This window comes from Rhipicephalus sanguineus, chromosome 4 (assembly GCF_013339695.2).
Source record: "Rhipicephalus sanguineus isolate Rsan-2018 chromosome 4, BIME_Rsan_1.4, whole genome shotgun sequence".
Lineage (NCBI taxonomy): Eukaryota > Metazoa > Arthropoda > Arachnida > Ixodida > Ixodidae > Rhipicephalus > Rhipicephalus sanguineus.
In genome coordinates, this window is record NC_051179.1 from 63,621,561 (window position 1) to 63,643,484 (window position 21,924).

Sequence of the window (21,924 nt, forward strand, 5' to 3'; positions counted from 1 at the left end):
AGAATCATCAATATTCGAAACAAACGAACCTACTACAACGCGAGCTTTCGTCATAGGCGACAGATGTCACTAAGAAGTATAGGTTCGGCGACTGCTTGAATAGTTATTTCCGCGACGTACACACATACACACAAGTATCTTAACAGATGAGCTTGAGACAGCGTGTGAGATAAGATGTAGATGTGAGGGAGGTAAAGGAGACAACAACAAGACGTTATCACACCGACGGTGAATATATAGTTAAATGGGGAAACGCTTGCAGGCAGCGCGCCTGGCAACAGCCACGAACACACCGTTATCGAGTCGAAGCTTTGCTCGTCTGCTACGAGACCGACGTGGCGTCCCGAGTGAGATAAGGCTGCACGCAAGTTCACAAGCCTTATCGACGAGGACTTTTGGACCGCACGCAATAGGGCGTACGATACGGCGAGGAACCGCCTGTAATCTCTGTTCACCAAACCCCACTACGACCGATTTTTTTTTTTTTTGAAAAAAGCAGGGTAGAAAGAAGTCGTAAGTTGCTGGCTACGCAATTACGTGAGAAGCTATGTACATTCGCCGGCATTATACAACAGTATACACTTATTTAGGCACCGTTATTCCTGGACGCCACAACCGGCAGCCTGAAGACCACCCACAACGCTGCTTTTTAATTTTTTAATGTATTTTTTTTACCTTTTGGCCTTCTCAAAAATAAAGTTTTTCACCACCATTAAGTGCTAGCCAGTACAGGTAGTTCATGAGTGAATACCCTCGGCAGATCAAACGAATAAAATATGTAAAACAGCCCGACACGGTGATCATGTGGTTACGGTGCTCGACTGCTGACCCTAAGGTCGCGGGATCGAATCCCGGCCGCATTTCGATGGAGGCGAAATAGTAGAGGCCCGAGTACTTCGATTTAGGTGCACGTTGAACGACCCCAAATAGTCAAAATTACCAGAACCCTACACCAATCATATCGTGGTTTCGGGACGCAAAACCGCAACAATTATTATTATTATTATAGATACGCAAAGCAACCACTCGAGGTTCAAAACGACACCGACACGACACAAAACGGACCCAGCCGCCGCTGCATAGAAACAGAAGAGGACGGCGGTACACAAAAGGAACCAGAGAACAAAAGGCCATCAGTCTGCTGCTGGCTGGACTATATCGAGCACCAAACAGGGCTACCTGCGTTGCGGACGACGACGATGCGATAGCCGTTAAATGTGCCCTTCCCGAAGCGGCTGACCTTACACGGCTGCAAAAAATGACACGTAAGCCGTGACTCTTCGCGTTCATTGTCCCGCATCGAACGACCAACGCGGAGGGATGAAGGAAACAAGACAGAGGTCGTCACGTTTCGCGATAACGGCAAATTACAGCTTCAGCCCCCCCTCCCCCTCTTGATAAAAACGGGACAACAGAAACGCGCGATAACCCTTTCCGCCAGCCGCGCGGTTCGTGCGCAAAAACACCGCATACGCGACTAACGTTATCTATCACGCACGCACGCACGCAGGTGCGTACGCCTCTCCATTCGCTATCTCGTCTTCTCGCAGCGCTGTGTAAGCAAAGTGGACACAAAAGAGAGATAAAACACGTCGGAAGGACGTAAACGATAAAGGCCACAGGTCCCCCCCCCCCCCCCCCGCTCTTAATCTCAGAGATAAGAAAGAACACCACTGCACTGGCCGCACGAGAGAAGAACTGCTGAAAGAGCAGCGTCGCCTAAAGATAACGGACAGGAAAGATAAGAGAAGCGCCGAAGTGTCTTTTCTTTTTCTCTATCTTCGCAAAGGTGAACGAAGTTAACAAGCTGCGCAAGCACGGGCGGACGACGCGACGTGGCCTACATCCGAGATCGCACCGTGCGACCATATCCCATAAGTGACACGACTGTGTGACAGCCCGTAATGAACCGCTTGCTTTTCATTTATAAATACGAGCTCTCGATTGAGGTTACAAAAAAGTCCACGACAGCGTGCGGTGGCAACGGCGAATCGTTTCCGAACGAGGAGGGAAGGCCGTAGCCTCGCGAAAGGACCTCAACCATGAAAAACGTTAGGAACACTCGACGCAAGCGCAGGCGAAGCCAACCGCCGATATAAAACAGAAAAAAAAAAAAAATCTAGAGGCGCGTGGCCGACACCCAAAGGGCACTCAATCATATTCCACAACGTGTACCGGCCGCAACAACGCCATTCGAGGGGTAATTTTTCACGTGCCCTCCTCGCTTGCACAAGGCTTCGCTCAGCAGGAAGAGAGAGATTCCCCGACGCGGTAATCGGCGAGAGGGTAACAAATGTTCAAAGGAAAAAGGCGCTACAAATAAACACGCGGCGCCCAGACCAGCTCGATCGTAAGCGCAAACCCGAAGCGGAGATTTTGGAAGGCTTAACGTGACATCCGTTAAGAAAAAATAATAAAACGAATAAGCGAGGTCTCGCCGAAGCCAGTTGGAGGAAACTCTCCGCTACAAAGACAGCAGGAATCGATAACGAAGCTGACGCGGTCGGGAGAGTCATTTGAACGGACTAGCGCACGTTCGGTGCCAACTATACCGTAACAGCACCCGATAACTACCAAGGCAGCGATAACAGGCGCATGCTATCGCAAGATAACGCCGCGGTCCTCGCTCGGGCGGAGGGAAGGTCTAACCTTACCATCGTCACACACTTCCAGAAACATTCCACAACTTGGGTCGCATCTACGTTCTAAAAAGCGCAAAAAAGGTATGCACTTTACGGGGGGGTATAAACGTGACGCATCAGCATTGTCGTGTTATCGCGACGTACCATTCCTGAATGGAAGTGTAGCGGGCGCAGTTCAAGAAGGCAAAACGTTCGTCTGCGGAGCAGCACACCACTCAAGGGACGTCAATGGCTTTTTTTATGTGCATATACTACGTGAAAATAAACAAACAGCGCGAAGCGAAATTCCCCAGCTAGGCAGCACACTCATCTGCGCGACAAGCAAAACCAATAAGGAGTACTGCGTCACCGCTGCCCTCAAGGTTACACCTTGGTCGGATGGAATGACGCGACGACGGGGGCAAGAGAGAGAGAGAGCGAGCGAGGCCTTACACGCTGGGCGTGCACCCTTCTTCCTTCAAGCAAATGGCACGCACGCTGCAGCATCAAGCGTTATGATTATTAACAGTACTTCCCACACGGGCCAAAGTTGCGTGGCAGGTAAGACAACCCACTGGAGAGAGGGAGAGAAGGAGACGGGAGAAGGCCAACGCCGTAAACGTAAGAAAGAAAAAAAAAAACGCTAAACCGGACGAACGGCGCGCAGACACGATCGAGGGAGCGGGGAAGGCAAGAGAGAAACAAAACAAAAAGATGCAGGCGCAGCAGCGTAAAGAAAAAAGTAAAGAAGATAGAAAGAAACCGGTGAAAGGAGGCACGTACGACGACAGCAGTGCGCGGTGCCAGGCGGGGGCTTGCGAAAGCGTCCCGCACGAACGAACGAAAGAAGAAATAAAAACTTACAGCGCCGCGAGCCCCCGCAGAGCACCTGCTCGGTAAGAAAAATCGATAGTCCGGAATTCCCCCTTCCCCCACTACCACCACCCTTATAGAGGGAAGAGGGGGGGGGGGGTCTTCTTTTTGTACGTTCGCATTATACTGCCCTCGAGCGGCGGCGCGCACGGACTGACACAGCGTTTTTCTAATTTCTATGTTTTTCTTTCCCCTTCCTTCCTTCCTGCGCCAGTGCACCGCGGAGATTTTTTCTTTTTCTTTCTCGGTCCGGCCCCGTAAAGTCCCTTTTTTTTTTTCTTAGCGAGGTGTAGCTCCGCGTTCCGTTTCGCCGCTTTGTAAACCCCCTCTCGGTTAAAACCCGGACCTTACTACACTACGACAAACGAACGAGAGAAGGCTGCCGGCAGGTAGTCGTGTTAGTTAGAAGCTTGTGGTTTCGATTATCACGTAACTACGGGGTTGCGTCCGTCCCGCTTCCAATACGTCAGCCGAGCGACGTGACAAGCGAGGCTACTGAGTAACGTAAAGAAAAAAGGCAGCAACGAGAGGAGTCCCAGCCGCAACAGTAGAAGACCGGCGAACGCCAAGACACGAGCAGTCCCTGACGTCGAAGGTCTTTTCCGGACAGGGCAGCCAACGCGGTACAAGAGGAAGCGAAGCACTAAAGACGAAGAAGAAAACGACATCACCACCGACGGCGCTGGATGAGCGAGCAATGCCTTCTTGGACCCCAGCCTGCTTTCCCCTCGCCCCTCCGTGAGAAGCGACGTCGGCGAGACGACGACGTTTAGAGGTTCTCCCCTCGGGCGAAGGAGTTAGGAGAGCAGGGCTCGCTTGGCAAGGCACGAGCCAGCCACGGCCAGTGTACGCGCGACCCAATTTCGGCCCGTGCAAGCAACCCAGCACTATACGTATATACTAGCGGCCCGTAACGGTGAAAGATGGCGGCCGGAGCGCTGCTGCTGCTGGCAACAAGAAAGAAGCAGCAGCAGGCCGGGAAGTAGGTGAATCGGCAGCGGAAAAAGAGAGAATAAAATAAAAAGAAGATGATGAGACGCCGCGCTGGCGGACAGGGCCTGCCCGAGTGCCGCTGCCGGCATCGGACGATGGGCAAACCTGAAGACGATGAAAACTTGCTCTTCATCAAAGTGAGGTTTCTAGCAACGGGACGGAAGAAGTGCGTTGGCATAGTGAGAGATAAGAGGGGGGGGGGGGGTCGAATATGATGGCCTACCTTGTGACGACGATGACGGGCTATAGTGCCAAGAAAGAAGGCCGTGTACTTACAGAGACTCGCGAAAAATTTGCGAGACGAAGTAGTAGGTGACGACGCCGTCTCCTCCTCGAAGGCACGTTTATCCTTCGAAAAGTGGAAGGGGGGCTCACCACCCTCCTCCGGAGCGCAAAAACCAGAGAACTTACAGAGCTCTCATAATAAAACAACGCTCTCGCTGAACGGTCGGGCCCATGGCACAAGCAGCAGCTGCAGCCACAGAAAAGGAGCTCTCTCGGTACACATTCTTTTTCTCCACACAGGAGGAGCCGCAGTGTATCCAACATCGGGACGACTCGGACGTGAACGACACAGCGGCACCACGGCGGCGGTTGAAGGGTAGGATGCTTACAGGGCAAGGTGCTGGTGATGATGGTGGGGCGCCGGCTGTGCTGCGTACAAGTGTCCGGCCGGCAGTGTCTTCACTTTGCTCATGATGGCCGGGAGCGGGCAGCGTGCGTAGACTCCGGCGACATGGCGTCGCGGCTGCTCTACCGAACGAACCACGACTGTGCAGCGAGCACAGCTCCGAGCGTGCTTCGCAAGAGGGGAGAAGGAGACGGCGGAGGGGGGAGAAAAAGACCGAACAAAAAAGAAATATGTAACAAGAAGAAGAAGGCCGCCGAGAGCGGGCGACAGCCAGCGCAACGAGCGCGCTCCTCTCTCTCCTCTCCCTCCGGCGGCGAGTCAACGAACGCGAGCAACGGTGGGCCGGTCCACGTCGAGGCCTCGAGGGGGAGGCCGGCGGCCGAGCGCACGCTCCCGACGACGCGGCGTGCCGCCGCCGCCACGGCAGCAGCAGCCCCAAGGATGCGTCCCTCCTCCCTCTCTCTCACCCCTCTCATTGTTCCGCTAAGGTCAGGGACTCGGGCCCGCGCGCCGCTTCCCACTTCGCGCTGTCCACGCGATTGGCACCTTCTTCGGCAACTCCGCGCCCCCCCTAGACTGCTTACCCCCCCCCCCCCTTACTACTAGCAGGGGGTGACACGACCTTAATGAAAACCAGCAGATAATAAGTCAAAGAAGATATGGGGGACGTCCAATGCTTTACCAACTGAGCTACGCCGCCCTAGCTCACTTGGTAGAGCACCGGGCGCGTTATTCGAAAGTAGCAGGTATGGTCCCTGCCGGCGGCAAGTTGTCTTTTCGTCCCCTTTACTCTCTTCACTAAGGTATACATCGCAATTACTACGAAACACTTAAAGCAGCCCAATTAACGTACCCTATACCACCATCCTTGCTTTCATTACCTGTTGGTTTTCAGTACGGGTTGTGTCAAGGAAACGAGCCTTCCCTTCCTCAGCAGGGAGGTGGTGTTAGGCGCCACAAGCAAAAGGAGACGGCGGCGGCGACAGTGCAGTTCGTAGTAGTAGCAGTAGTAGTACATAACACTGCTTCCAGTTCCCCCTCTCACCTGCCTTCGGCGCGTGCGAGGGGCTTCCTTTCAAAAGCAGAGAGAAAGAGAGACCGACAGTCGCTGGGAGGCAACCCCCCCTCGCGCTTCATCTCACGGTTCGAGGAAGGAACAGGCAAAGAAGGAAGTGAAAAGAGATGCCAGCCGAGCCGGAAAGGAAAAAAAAGAAAAGAAAGAAAGCAGCCTTTCACGCATCGAAACCTCACTGTGTGAGGATGCGGTGGCTTTCGCCCCACCCCTACCTGCCCACCTTTACTATTTGTTTTGGTTTTTTTTAAGTCGCACTTCGCAGAACCGGGAGTGGGGAGGGAGTTCCCACATCACTAACCCAGTGGTCTTGGTCTTTTTTTTTTAGCAATTTTGTTTTAAATTCTCCACGCAAGTTTCTTACGTTTACAATACCCCCCCCCCCCCCCCCCCCCCCGTGCAACTTGACCTACACGGTCGACCCCTGACGTAATTGCGGCAAGACCCCGAACGACCTTCCTTTACAACCTCACCCCGCGAGTTCTTTTATCGACCTGCAAAAAATGAAATAAAGAACAGGTAAGCCCCGGGCTGAAAACGATCCGAAGGTCTTGCACCCGCAACCAACGCGAGAGCACACACGCAACGGAATGGAAGAAAAGAGAGCGGAAGCGGGCAACAACAAGCACGCGGCGCAACAACCGACGTCCCAAAAAAAGCGGGGACGGGGTCACGCAGAGTTCATTCACGTCAACCCTCCTCACCCCGCCGCCGCCGCGAGCGTTGCCTTCGGCCCAACCATAACCGCAGAAACAAAACAAAAACAAAGACGACAGAAACACAAACCGTCGTAGCTCTCTCGGGCCGTGCGAAACAAAAGAACGACACGGTGAATCCGCCCGGACCTATACTCTCCTTCCTCTAAACCCTCCCTTCCCCCTACGCTGCCGAGGTTGACGTCGACGGTGTGACTGGCGTTACGTTACCTAGCCTTGGTCCGCGTTGTCCCTTTCCGCGAAACGACAGGCTTGAAAGCGAGATGCGTTCTTGATCGCGCAACACGAACAAAGCGCGTGCGCTAGACGCCGCTACGTCGCTTGATCGACGGAGGAGGCACCACGTGAGCATGCCCGCTCGGCACGTAGATTCAATAATAATATATGTGGTTTTACGTGCCAAAACCACGATATGATTATCAGGCACGCCGTAGTGGAGGGCTCCGGAAATATCGACCATCCCGCGGTCTTTAACGTGCACTGACATCGCACAGTACACGGGCCACTAATTTCGCCTCTACCAAAATGCGACCGCCACGGCCGTGATCGATCCCGCGACCTCCGGGTCTGCAGCCGAGCACCGTATAACCACTACACCACCGCGGCGCGCAGGCACGTAGATTTTTCGCGGCTAGTGTAAATACTACGCATATTAGGAGTTAAAGGTTCGTCGCTACTATAACGTTTGGTTGAGCAGCGATCTCAGAATACGTGACGACGTTTCCGACCCAAATCCAGCACCACAAATGTGCATCTGTATGATAAAGTCAGCTATCCGAAACTCTTGGTAAGTGCCTGACGTCACGAAAATGAGCAAGCGCTATTGGATGGGACAGTTGTGCAAATTATATGTGGGAGGGGAAGCGATGGCTGTAGGCGGGGCTGACTTTTTGTTTGTTAGGTTGCAACCGTCTATAATAAAATCGTACTTGGTGCGGGCAATGCATACCACTCCAAAAAGAGAACGCCGCCGTCCGTGTCAGAAAACCAAGGCCCGAGATCAAAGCGCAGGGGCAGTTTTTAAATGAAAAAAAAACATGGCTGATCCCTCCGTCATAGGAATCGGTATAACACGAAAGTGAAACGTGTCTTCCCAGAAGTAGTGCTTATTGTGTAGTGATATATGAGAGCTTGTACAATGTCTATTCGTGTTTGGCAGCTATAGCACCGTTTGACGTGGATGCACCCATGTTGACAGCATGTCTCTATCGCGACGACTAACGCCCATGGTCATCATTAAACCGTTGTGGTAGCTGACGGTGTGAACATATATTTGGGCACAGCGAATCGTGAATCCCGCGTAAGGATGATATCAACAAGCTCATAATCAACACTGGTACCCGGTATGCACTTCTTCAAAGCGTCGTCAATTAAGGAGAGAAACGGCACGGGTTGCGCTGTCTAGTAATGGGTAGCCGACGACTGTGCTCATGCATACATAACACACACTGCGCTTCAGCACCACGGGAGGTAGAGGTTCGCAGCCTGAGCCGCAAACGCGTGAGTCCCGCTGGCCTCTGTCTCGCAGGCGCTGCTCTCGCTCAACCAAGGCACGACATTCGCCCGTCGAAATCGCGTGCTTTCTGCAACACATATTGCAGCAGTTTTGTTAGTCGGTGCTCTCGCAATTGAAGCAGTCGGCGGCGGAGAAATCCCGTTGCTGCACGTGGAAGCTGCACTACTCCGATGAGCCGACGCACGCTAACACGAAGCCAAAGGCAAAGAACGTAACTGCGTAAAGGTGCCTCGGCGACGCCAGCGCGGCCAGTCTACCTCTCTGGTATCGAGACGCGTTAACCATGACCTCCGATATCGCACGAAATCTCGGAGTAAGCGCTAGTAAGTGTCGATCGCGAAGCATTACTTCTTTTCACATCTCACAGATGGCGGCACCACCCCGCTCCGCCCGCCGCGAAAGAGAATGTGTGAAAGATATAAGGCGCGTTCGCGCCGCGTCTAGCGTCTCTCGAGTTAGCTTAGTCGGTAGAGCGATCACTAAAACTACGCAAGCGCTCTGGTAGACATATGTTTCGGAGAAATCACAACAGCGATGATGCTTCGGCAGACACGCTACAGAGAGCGGTCTGCAACGTATACACATTCACGCACATCGTTCCCAAAGAAAACGCCAGGCACGAGAGAAAGAAATGAGACACACGACAAAAACAAATCACACGCGTACCCTCGAAAGAAGGAACGAAAAGTAGGAAGCACGGATGGCATCACAACGACGCCAGCGGAGCAGCGCGTGCGCCTCATCCTTGCCCGCCAAAGCGGCAAACTTCCCATCTGGAGGAGAACTAGCTTTCACTTCTTTCGAAGCCCCGTACACATCTATCTACTACCACCACCACTGCCCACATTTGCGAGGGGGGCACGCCGAAAAGAAAACGGCACACACGCGCGTACACAAAAGGCCGGTCACCAGGTGCCGAAGAAAAGCCGTACCTACAGCGTAGCCGTACACCGGCGGCGCGGGAGCGAGCGAACGAGCGAGAGAAAGGATTACGGGGGTCGCGTCCATTATGTAGGAGGAGAACCGCTCCTATTTTTATAGAAAAATACGCCGGCTGGCTTCAAGAGCGGCGGCATTCGCGCTCCGGTGGTGCAGTCACCCCTTTCCCGGGCGTCCCATTTAGAGCAAAAACACACCCTCGCAGCAACTCTCACTCTGTACGGCAGAAAAAAAGGCCTCGCGTGGTGCCGGTGGTTCCAGAATAGCGTACAGCAGCGGCGTAGAGGGCCATGTGCTCTCTCGGCCGTGTCGAGAGAACCGCCGAAAAAGAAACTCGACCGGTGTTATATAGAGAGATGAAAGAAGATATAGAAATAAAGATAGAAACGAGCAGAGAAGGTGGGCGACACTTTCGCCAGGCCGCCGCCACACAGACGAGAGAAAAAAAAAAAGAAAGTGAGGTCATCCGAGCCAGTGGCGAAAGCGAGAGCAGCGCGCATCGAGGAAGGTAGCGAGCATTGGGGAGGACACACATCGTCGTACGCACCACCCGTCGTAACCCAGTTTTTCATTTATTTTATTTTTCCAGCGTTGGCGGGGATCTGCGAGGAAATTTTCCGTTACGAAGAAGGGGATTGAGAAACTGAAAGCATACAAAAGACGGAGGACAATAATCGAAAGTGGACGCTGCTCGGATTAAGCAAGTGGCCGAGTTTTTTTTTTTTTTTTTTCGCGGCTATCCTTCTATCGGGTAACACTTGGGCGCGCGTGAACTTGATCCAGTTAAATACGGAGCAGAGAGTATATACTTAAGTTCAGCAAAGCGACAAGCAACCCCGTTGACGGGAAATTTCGGTCGTACCAAAACGCAAACGTCCACGTAGTGTATAAACCTTTCCATCGGAGAGAGAGAAAGCGTCTCCTTTCTGGACTGCTGCACGGGGTACAGTCAAGAGCCTGTCTCGGCATTTTTGGGGGGTCACGCATTTTTACAACAGCCTGCAGGGATTACGGCGGCACCCAAGAAGCCCTCGTTTGAAATGGCGCTATTTATATAAAAAAAAAAAAAAAATGGAACCGACCCTAATCCTTGACTCAGGTGTCTGGTAATGGCCCACGCACGTCGGCGTTTGTGAGCCCAGCTGTATTCCTTGGGTTCATGCCGCTGCCGAAACGGATCTCAGAGGCCACATAGAAAGAAGCGCGTAGTTGAGACCTGCTCCGCCAGGTGCCGCAACGATCCCAGCTGTTCACCAGAAACCGTCTGCTCTCTTGGAATGAACTCATTCAACAAATTTTCATCAACTATCCTGACAGTTAATTGGCCCTTACCTTACGTAAACTACAATATCGTATGTATCTAACACAACTATTGACTGGAACCAGAAGCTAGATATTTCTTACCAGTTTTATTTATTCAAAGACTATTTATGGATATTCGGATAGCCGGAAGTGCTGGACCGGAAGTAAGTGCTTGTAAAGGAAGAGTTCACTAGGCGCTCGTGCCAGTCAAGATCGGTAAACAAAATGCGCTCCTCGGACCCATTCGAACACACTACTGTGCAACCTTCACAAACACGTTTATAAAAACCTTCGATGTGGAACTATCACTAAAACTTTACCAAAGGACAAAAATAAAAAGGCATATTCGGGGCGTCTTTCTGCCACAACACGATAACAGTCTTATCTCGCGTGTTTTCCTCGTACTATCGTCGTGTGAACGGGAACGGTGTGCGTCCATCTGCGTGTCATAGCAATATCGACAGGAAAGTGGCGAGCGCACAGTTTTCGAGAAAGGAAACGCAAGCAAGCCGGATGACGATTATCGTTATGTGGCAGAAAGACGCCCCAAACAACAACATTACATCTGAGGTTTTGCGTGCCAAGACCACCATATGATTATGAGGCACGCCGTAGTGGAGGGCTCCACAAATTTCGACCACCCGGTGTTCTTTAACGTGCACTGACATCACACGGTACACGGGCCTCTATAGCATTTCACCTCCATGGAAAGAAAATGCGACCGCCGCGGCCGGGATCGAACCCACGACCTTCGGGTAACCGCAGTACCACCGAGGCGTACGGCCCAAACAGTGCGTTTGCCTTGTGGTGAGATGCACTGGACTTGTAAGCAGCGAACACACACACACTAGGTACGACAAGGCAGACACGAAAAAATAAATAAATAATTGTAAAGGAGGAAGAGACAGCGGATCAAGACTACCGAAGCAGCGAATGATGCTGTAATATTTCTCACTGACACCGAGTTATAACCGTGTCCAAAGTCAGATCAGCGTTGGTCAGATCGACAAACACGTCAGGTGTCTCATTCATCAAGAAAAGAGAGAGAGAGGGGGAGAATATCCCAAAGGAGAGTAAGTGCTCCGCCTGGTTCGTGAACAAAAAAGCGAAAAAAAAAAAAAAAAGAAACGTTTTACGCAACACGTTGGGAATGGGAAACAGATCAGAGCTTACGACGCCGAAAGACCCGCTGAACACCAACACTGCACGCAACTCACTCACGAAGCCTAAAAAAACCCCGTTCACAATTACTACAATACACCTAAAACAGTACAATTGACGTCTGCTATATCTTCCTTGCCTTCATTATCTGCTGGTTTTCGTTAAGTTTGTGTCAATCAAAGAAACGAGCCCTCAACATTCGCTTCCTTCTTTCATTCTACTACAGAGCAGCTCTACAGCCCAGATCAGGACAAATCGGCGAGAATCGGAAACGCAGAAAGGGTCAACGCGAATAATCCTTGCGCGGGCCCGCCGTCGCAGTATCACACGGTGGTTGCAGCGAAGCGACAGAACGGGTCATCGACTTTCTCACCTGCTCGCGGCGAGATCGATGGACGCCGCCGTGCCCCGGACGGGACCACGACTGTAGTACGGCAAGGCACCTCGTTGTACCGACACGCACGGCGCGGCAGTCCAGTAATCCGACAGAGCGTATGGATGCCACATCGGCGGTACGTAAGGATGCCGTATCGGCGAAGGTAACGGTGTCCAGTTCTGCCATCGCAAGTCCCACCACCAGCTCATCGTTCCCACATGCACGCAGTCGTCGAACGCGAACCTCCGCCACCACGTGTGCCGGAATGAGTGAGCACGCGAGGCAAAAGTATTCGCAAGCGGCAAAAGTACTCGCAAGTCAGGTACTCGCGTAGAATGTACAGTACCTACATATGTGTAAGCGGGGGTCACTGAACAATGACATACAGCAGTGGTCACGCTTTTCTGTTTAACAACACTGACCTTCGAGTGGGCGTTTAGTGTGAAGCGTTTAGGAGAGTGAGGAGCTTTTAGGCGCCATCACGCCGCCATGTCGGTTCCTAGTAACGTTGGTCGGTTCCGCTTCCTTTCCCCACCACCCCCACGTCTGTCCCCAAACCTGTCTACGCCGGTCACCTTCGGGCACGCGGAAACATGCACCAAAGTGCCTGGTGCATGGTCAGCTCCGCTGGGGTGTTTCTCCCCCCCCCCCCCCCTTTTACAAGGAGACCTATACCCTCGTTTCCTGGGGCACCTAACAGTAACAGCTGCTGACTGCAGTGCAGGTGAGCTGGGCAGTTATAATATGCATTTCCCTAAATCAACATCCACTTACAATCAAAACATTCACCTACAGCAGGCCCGTAGCCGAAATTTTGATGACACGTGGTGTTTTATTGAAAAATAATGAAAATGGGCGTTTTTCCTCAAACAGTAAAGGCTTTCAGCAAGTGCCCCCCCCCCCCCAAAAAAAATCCTGGCAGGGGCCTGACCTACACATTATGTTGAAAAAAAGAAAAAAAAATTACTCTCGTCGGGTATTAGAGGGGAAAAAAAAAGTTGAGGTCTCTTCCAACAGCGAGTATTGGAAGGAGATTTTACTGGCTGGAAAAATAAAGAGAAGGAAAATGAGTTGCATCAAGCGGGTAAATTTATCTCATAAAACTTTCTGTTGGCATTTGTAACGCTGTTCTCTACAGCCTCTCAAATTATGCTACTCGCGAAAAAAAAGACAACCTTGTCCATTCCACTCAAGTTGCCAAATAAATGCACATATAACCAAACTACAGGGCAGGCAATTCACAATAGCTTCCAACACAACTCAGAAAGCACCACCTGCAACCGTAATGCATACACTTGTCACAACTAGAGCATGGAATAATCAAGAGAATATAGAAGGCATTACGGAAATTGCCAATTGAGTTCAACAGTAGACACAAGCCTCTCTTATAAGAGAAATGAAATTCAGAATGATGCAGGCTTGGTGCCCTCATTGTTTTACATTACACTGATCCGGTTATCTCTACATCAAGGTGTAAAATGTCGCCACCCCAAAAATCCAGAGTACAGTGTTGATGAACAGCTGTCCGAGGAGCGACCGAAATTCAGCATGGAAGTCACTTGCTACAAAACGGGAGTTGATTCCCACTCCCACGTGTAACCAACCAAGCGAACGGTCGCATCATGAAGATGACTATGTACAAGGGGTGTTCAATGGAAAAGGTACGAAACGTCGTAACAACATGACCGTTTACATAGATGCCTATGCCGCTATGGGAGAATGTAGCGAGACATATACACCTTTTCACAGGAGCACCCTCGCACCCATGCTCGCACCAGTGCACTGCAGGGGTCGAGGGTATGTTTTCAGTGTTGCCATCGCGCTTTGGGCTGCGCATGTTGTATCTGTACGCTTGGATGTTGTGTGTGAATTAGGCCCTTCTTTGCGATAAAAAGCGAGTGTCATGGCCGGAAATGGTGCGTATTCAAAGAACCGATCGTCTGGCCATCACTGTGTCGTGCACGGGTGCACGAAAACTCAGCGGAAAAGGAACATTTTAGGCGTGATTGTGTGCCCGCAGCACAGCACGCCGCGCGAGGATTGCAAGTGTGACATGTTCTCGCTGTATCACTTTCCGTCGTCGCCGGAATTGCAGAAGAAATGGGTGGCGTCGGTAAATCGGAAAAACTTCCGTGCTTTGGGCTGCGCCAGTGCTGTGTGTGTGTTGCTTCGGTACGCGTTTGTGTGACTGTGTTATGCGCCTGTGTCCGATACGAAGTGACTACCATGGCAGAAAATTTACTGCATTCGCATAGCAAGTCATCTGGTCATCACTGTGTCGTGTACGGGTGAACGAACAAGCAGCGGAAGAGAAATATTTAAGGTGCAATCGTGTCCGCAGCGCATGTACGCCACGCGATGAGCACGTTCGCGCTGCATCGTTTTCCTTCGTCGCCTGAATTGCGGCAGCAGTGGGTGGCTTCACTAAATAGTAAGAACTTGCTCGTGTCGCCCTGGTCACGCCTCTGTTCCCGGTATTTCGTTGGCGGCAAGAAAAACGACGAGAACAACGTTCCCAAGCAGCATCCTAGATAGGAAAGAATGGTACGCAAGCCGCTGATGACTCACCTACTAACTCGTGAGAATGTTGCGGATTCACACTTCATATCGTCCATAACACAGCGGCCGACACGGCTGCAAACTCCGCCTTGCCCGTGCATGTGTAGCCTGCGCACGCCGTACTTCAGCGGACGGCCTCGCGGAAACCCACGCGCGATGGGGCCTACTGTTCACGGCTTCCGACGGTGTCCCATTCCCCTTCACCAGCACGACTTTTTCCTTCACACTGTGCGCCAGCGACTGACCCACACAGTCAAACTGCACGTAGCTGCGCGACTCCAGTGCCTCGTAGTTGCACACCTGGCGAAGACCCCACGCAATCGATCGCCTCAACGAGATATAAACAATGTTCGCTCGCGGTATTTCTGGCCACTCACAGGTCTCCTCGACCTAGTCTTCGACGTCGTCGGGGTGAATGTAGGTCAACTGTATCTGTGAAGAAGGATTGTGCGGTGTTTACAGTTTACAGCTGACAAACTTACGCGCCGCGAACGAGTATGCGCGGAGGTTTGAAACTGATGGATAATCCGTAGACATTTAGTATGCCAATAAAGGAAAGCGGTAGACAGCTGCAAGAACGCTCTAGTTACCGATTATTAGCACTTGACGCCGTGATCGACCTGGTACTACGCTGGCTGCTACTGGTACCGACGACGAAGCACTGCCGTTCGCAGACGCGGAGCTAATTCTTGCGTCGCAGGGGCGAATGCGCGCCGCTGAACGGTTCAGACAGCAACGATGGCAGCGACGATACCAAACAAAACAGCTTAAAGAAACGAAAAATCAGCAAACGCAGGCTTTAGCGGGGACCTCACACCAACAGATAGCGCGCCAGTTCGAGTACGCGCAGCCCAAGATGGCGATTTCGCCAATCTTGCACGTTAGACGGCGCGCATTTCAATATGGCGCTTCCCTGGCGTGAGAATTTGAAAAGGTGTATAGGGATGTGGTTTGAGTTCCTGCCGTGGATCAGAGCATGAGAGTGTGGCAGCATGTGCAGTAGAGAGCAGAGCCTATTATAAAGAGTGCCGTCCAATTGACGCGGCGGTGCGTGTGAGGACAGGATGGTGTTCACATTGCGAAATTCGGAGATTGAGTAGCTGGGCGTTATCAGATTTCTGACGACCATTCATCGCCTGGGATTTCCACGTGTTCAGTCCCCTGAAGGAACACCTGAAAGGGAAGCGCTTCAACTAGGACGACGAACTCAAGGACACTGTGAACGACTGGGTCCTGCCATGGCCACAGGAATTCTGGGAACAAGGAATCTTTCGGCACATTTATCAATGGGATCATTGTGATCAGCCAATAGTGTATATTTTGAATAAAGTCTTCATTTATACCCACAGTGTCATTTCGTACCTTTTCATTGGAACACCCCTTGTATACAATGCTGCCATCGCAGATTCCCAAAGTGCAGCCTCCAGAAGAGCTAAAGCTACAAATGCAGAGCGTGCTCTACGAACATTGAACACGTACACAGCACAGACTGTCAGGTTCAGCAGATCAAGCCAGCAGTGAACCAAGCACATAAGTTGTCGCACATGCCATGTATCGTCTTCAGCAAGACCTGGTCGACTATCAGAGGCAGTCTTCTAAGACCCACGGTTAACTGACTGCCATAATGATAAGTGCGTACAGAAGACAATGACAGGCCTAACCTGAGCATATTTCACTCTATTTGAGCACATTTTCTGTATTTCACTGAAAATAAACATTCATTCATGATGCATGCGTTGACCTGTGCTTGCTGAACAGCACTCGCCAAGAGTAGCCCTAAATGTGCACACTTAAGCCAGAAATCATTTACAATGTGAAAAAGGCCCCTTCGTTCAGCATCTCCAATTATGGAACCTCACTCCCTTGCTCATAAGAGCCTATATACAACACACAGCTCAGCAAGTGAACGTGCCTACAGCCAATTTACACGGAACAAGTGCGTAAGTATGATTCCCACTTTCTTAACGGAAATGAACTAACAAAAATAACAAACCATCAGCACAACACCTATATAAACTCGACAGCCCTTGGTTCACCCCAAAAAAAATTGTGGTGTGCTAATAAAGACCCCAAAAATATGCCCATACGTCTAAGACTCGCGCATGATCCGTTATATGGACAAGACTGCCACGATTCTTCCCACGGCAGTTTCACATTCAAGCACAAGAATCAAACTGCCCCATCTGTTTTGCAATGATACATGCAGACCAAACAGCGAAAAAGAAATGTAAAAGCGATGGATGCTATAAGCACTTCCTGTACAAGGCAGGGAAGTGGCAGTAAACTAGGCACATGTTCATTTCAGTGTTTTACGACAGGCACAGGAATGCTGTATCGCAGCGTATCACCAGCCAGGGCCACTATGTGTTGCACAGCCAACGCAAGCACAGTCATTACGTTTTGGAAAATTGAAATCATCGGCAAAGCAAGGATCACAAATGGTACCACAATGTGTGGCAAAGATGGAAAGCTGTACATAATGAAATCTTTATAACAAAAATACATTCGTTTGTGTCAGCACATGCGACACATTCTTTTCACCGTAATGCGGCAGTATCTGTGGCGCTTCAGCACTGACTTAGTTCTTCAGGGCCTCACATAGCTTCTGTTTAATAATAAAAAAAAAAAGCAAAAGGAGGCAAAAGCCACGCTAACGCAAATCTCCATTTAAGTCTGCATGAGTAATGTACCGCTTCTACAACTTCCATCAAAAGGAATGCACATTCCACAATTTTAGTGCACTTTTACAGCCTTGATCAATTCTGCATGGCCGTTGCAATTGAGTGCTGCCTTTGATGTACTTTTAAATTTCGTCCATGCTGAAATGTGGCTACCACAGCCAAGATCAAATTCACACGGTTGAACTCAGCAGCATGATGCCGTGCCCACAGGGACTAGCCCAGAGAGTATGGGCAACACTGGGAAACACCCAAGGACGTGCCACTCACCTTATCCCACGGCTGTCCATGGAAGTCCTCCGTAATGCACAACCTCCTTGCTGCGGAACTAGGACGCTCGGCCTCTAACATAGGGGAAGCCTGCACAAACAAGGTGAGTCACATTTACGTGCAAATAACCAAGCAGCATAACCGAAATGAATACAAGCGACACAGTAACGTACTTGCTGCCCACGCAGAGGGTGCCAGCATTGAAAGAAACATCTAGTCGATGTAGAAACAATTCAAGCAGAAGCACCAGCTTAAACAAGGCTCATCAAGCATTATAGCCGTATACAACTTAAGAAGTCTGGAGAGGCCCCGCCCAGTTGACCGAAGCGTGGTAGCCGATCGCCTCCGCGACTAAAGAAATAGTCTCACTCGTGCACATGGCAATGTTCTCCGAAGGCAGGGTCACGGGCCGTCCAGCAGGGGCGTAGCCAGAAATTTTTTTCGGGGGGGGGGGGTTCAACCATACTTTATGTATGTTCGTGCATGCATTTGTATGTGCGCGTGTATATATATGCAAGCAAAAGTGAAAAATTTCGGGTGGTGTTCGAACCCCCCCCCCCCCTGGCTACGCCCCTGCCGTCCAGCCCTTGACGCCAGTCTGGAGTGTGCGCCCATTTGTGTAGGCTTGCGTGCATCCACTTTTGAGGAGGAAATGCCACGGACTTATAAAGCGGTATCCGACTACAGTAACACTCGCGCTTTGAGGTAAAGTAGCATGATGCATCATTTCGTTGCAGACTTTCAACAGCCGTAAACATAAGTGGGCACTCAGTTTCATGTTGGTTTAACGATGTACAAGCACAGCAGCACCACACACAGCAATTAACATAGGTTTTCATTTTAGCTGCTGCGATAATTAACCAAGTGCGGCACAATAATAAGCCCGAACATCGGCACTGTTCCGACAACCTGTAAAGCAAGTACATACAATCACGTACCTCGAGTGATAAGGAAAACTTCAAAGGCAAGACTAAACACTAACAGAAAATGAGTACAACAAAGCACTTGTGTGAAATTTACATGAAGCTTTTGCACGGAGAGAGACTATCCACACTAGGTCATGTTGCTGCAACCATAAGCACGACACATTAGTTTCACAAGAAGCATTGGCAAATAAATGCCCTTTGAGCAATGTCGAAGTATCACTCTTGGGACACCTACAAGCAGACAGAAATGGCATGCAGTAAACGCAAAAGATTTTTATTTTTGGAAATGATCACTGCAAATATCGCACTATGAAAGGAAAGGGTCAGCTTATGGTAAGTCTGATACTTAAAGCGGAGCGTGGCTGTCAGCACCCATACTCCAGCTTATACATCTAAATACTAAGGGGGGTCAGGACACCCTGACACACCCCTCTGTATTCGCCAGTGGTCATCATTTTCTGTGGACCTCAAATGTGCACTGCCACCTTGGCTATGGATCATTACAAAACATGCCCATTCACAAGTCTCTAGTTCTGCTTGCACTAGTTCAAATGTTATTTACATGCTGAATTGTTTGCTGTGTCACAAGTAATAGAGTGTCTAAACAGAACTACCAACTGCTAGATTACAAGGGCACCCGGGGCACTGTATAGAAATCAGGGAAAGCAGTGACACAGCTTTTTAACATGGCAGGTCAGTATTTCCATTAAATGAGGCTTTATGTACTACAGCCAAATTTCTACACTCCCAGAGACCGAAAATACAGACTTGTATCCGATTCACAAGCTCAATACCCTCCAGCCGATAGAGATAGATGTTTCAAAGGGAGCCCCTGAATCAATTACATAATTAAGCCTTTTTCCCAGGAATTTCTTATTTCTACTTATTGATCAATAGTGGTGCCTCAAGAGTATAAACAGAATGCAACAGAAGGGAACACCAATGGCACATCACATGATTTCTTTTTCACCAGAATTGCTTTGCACGTTTATTGAAATGGAAGCCCTGAACAACGAACTCGACCCCCAGGAGCAGGTCATATACTAGTTTCATGTTTGTTTTTTAAATGGACATGCAAGGTAATTGTTACAAACAAAAGATGCACAACACCCCATCGACCAACGTTTTGCACTTGCCCTTCGGTAACAAGCTTTGTGTAGTTCTATCAAGCAGACACTGTTACCAACATACGTTATGCAGAATACAAAGTGTGACCTTGTGTAGCGGCAGGCAGAAGTTTTAAGACCACTCAGATATGCCACAAAATTTTTTTTTTAACTTTCACAGCTAAGCCACGGAGCCATAAGTGAAATTCGTGCGAAGCTTGATGTTTGACCGATCTGGTGCAGCGATCAAATACCCTTGCATGATCGAGAAGGAAGAAATGAGGGAAACGAGGGGGGCTCAACGATGGTCAGTTGCGATCATGTGAGGCGACACTGTGACGGACAATGAATTCAAGACACCAGACATTTATTTCCGACGCCTTGGTCGCTAAACGTGCTCCAGCGGGCATCATGACCCACATTTTTTAACGAGCTAAAGCAAGCAGGCCGAAGGCAGCATGCATGAGGGAAGGGTGCAGCAGATGGCATACGGAAGGGTGCTTTGCACGCTTGCCATAGCAGATTTTGTTGCCAGCTGGCACGGCACGTGGTCGAGACACATGCGACACTGCTAAAATCTGGTTGTCTGTATGTCGATACGTGCGCTGTTGAATGAGTGCAGCACAGTGACGTAACGACAACATGGCGTTAAAGCACAGCACTAAGCGGCAGTAGAAGCTATACCTAAAGGAGTATATACAATAGCAAGAAAGCCCATGCTGCACAATATCGTATGAACATGCTCCGACTAAAGAAAAAAAAATACTGTGACTAGCCAGCCATGCAGCTTCGTTCTAGACTGCAGTGGAGATTAAAGCCTATACAGAAATTGTACAAATTAGCGAAATTTCACAAAAAAAAATCGTGAAACGTGGACGCTAAATGGCGCTGATGTGCTACGAAGTCACTCCTACCGGAACTTTAAACAATGAGCAGCTCGTAGCTGCGAGGGATAACGACAGCGAGAAGATTACGAGGACGGGAGATACGAGCCGCGAAATTCTAATCTCACAGCGATAAATGAGACCGCGCGACAGGCAACAGATTCAGCCTCGACATTCGTAGTGCCCAAGGAAAAACGCAACATAGGCTACGTAGCGATCAACTTACGAAAGGAACCACGCAGCTCGCGTTTAACCATCCCAGTAATTTTTGAAACTAAATTTTACGTGCCAAAGCCGCGATTACGTGGCACGCCATAGTGGGGGACTCTCGAATTAATTTTTACTGCCTGGGAGGTTCTTTAACGTGCGCCTATAGATCTAAGAACACGGGAACTTTTACATTTCGCCCCCAGCGAAATCTGGCCGCCGAGGACGGCAATCGAACCCGCGTCCTTGAGGTCTAGCTAGTCTAGCAGCGAGCAGTCTTTTAGCAAGTTACGGAAATACGGTACGCAAGTGCAGTAAGGCCGCACGGTAGCGCTTCTCCTTTCCAGCTCGTTGTGCTTTTGCCGGTGAGGGCACCACAACACCACAAACGCTTTTTTCAAAAATTACTGTGGGGTTGTCACGCCTCATTGTTGCTTGTGAGCCTACGCATTGTTAACGAGAAACCTGTCGTTCGGTGGTTCGGGGGGAGGGGCGCACTGTCACTGGGAGCGGGTTAAGTACAACGAGCGGGAAAGGAATGCGTTACCGTACTGCCTTACCGTATTTGCGTAACTTGCTAAAATACTATTGTAGCCGTTGACCCACGAAGGCAGGTGGCTGATTTACGTTAGTACAGGGGTCCAAAAGCAGTCGGGGTCCCACTAACCAGAAAACCGTCTGGCGAACAGACGGACGCACGGAGGGTACAAAAGAAAGCAAAGGTTAGGGGCCCCTCTCATTTGGGGACTCCATACTAATGCCCTCCAAAACCGCTATCGGGCTTCCGAAGTGAAAGCACTTTAGTCTCAGTACTCGGAAGCAACTAATGCCTTCTAAGCCGACATCGGCCCCTTTATCCTTCCCCTTCTCCAATCAAAGAAGAGCTGGCACATAGCGCACAGACCACACAAACGCTTGGCTGGCTCCCTTGGCAAAACACGTATTTTAGGACGGGTCGGCGGCCTCCCCGCATTCGAAGGCCCCCGCTCGAGGTGGAACGGGAGGAAGAAGGGGTCAAAGGACGTGGCTTTTAGGTGAGGACACGGTCTCGACAGCTGTCGCCTCCTTCGAAACAAGCTGCGACAACGGTACGA

At 50.5% G+C, this 21,924-nt stretch overlaps 1 protein-coding gene across 3 annotated transcripts in view; it reads right to left on the reverse strand.

Annotated features, from left to right (window-relative positions):
• Nucleotides 1-21,924, reverse strand: part of LOC119390116 (uncharacterized) — an 84,823-nt gene that overhangs the window by 61,937 nt on the left and 962 nt on the right. For 2 of the 3 annotated variants that reach the window (XM_049414664.1, XM_037657668.2), the window contains exon 1: nt 5,102-5,322. In XM_049414664.1, coding sequence (XP_049270621.1) covers nt 5,102-5,184 — 83 coding nt within the window. In that variant the 5' untranslated portion in view covers nt 5,185-5,322. Of the gene's footprint in view, nt 1-5,101; nt 5,323-17,707; nt 17,798-21,924 lie in introns of those variants that run through there. The other variant, XM_037657670.2, reaches the window with a different exon arrangement.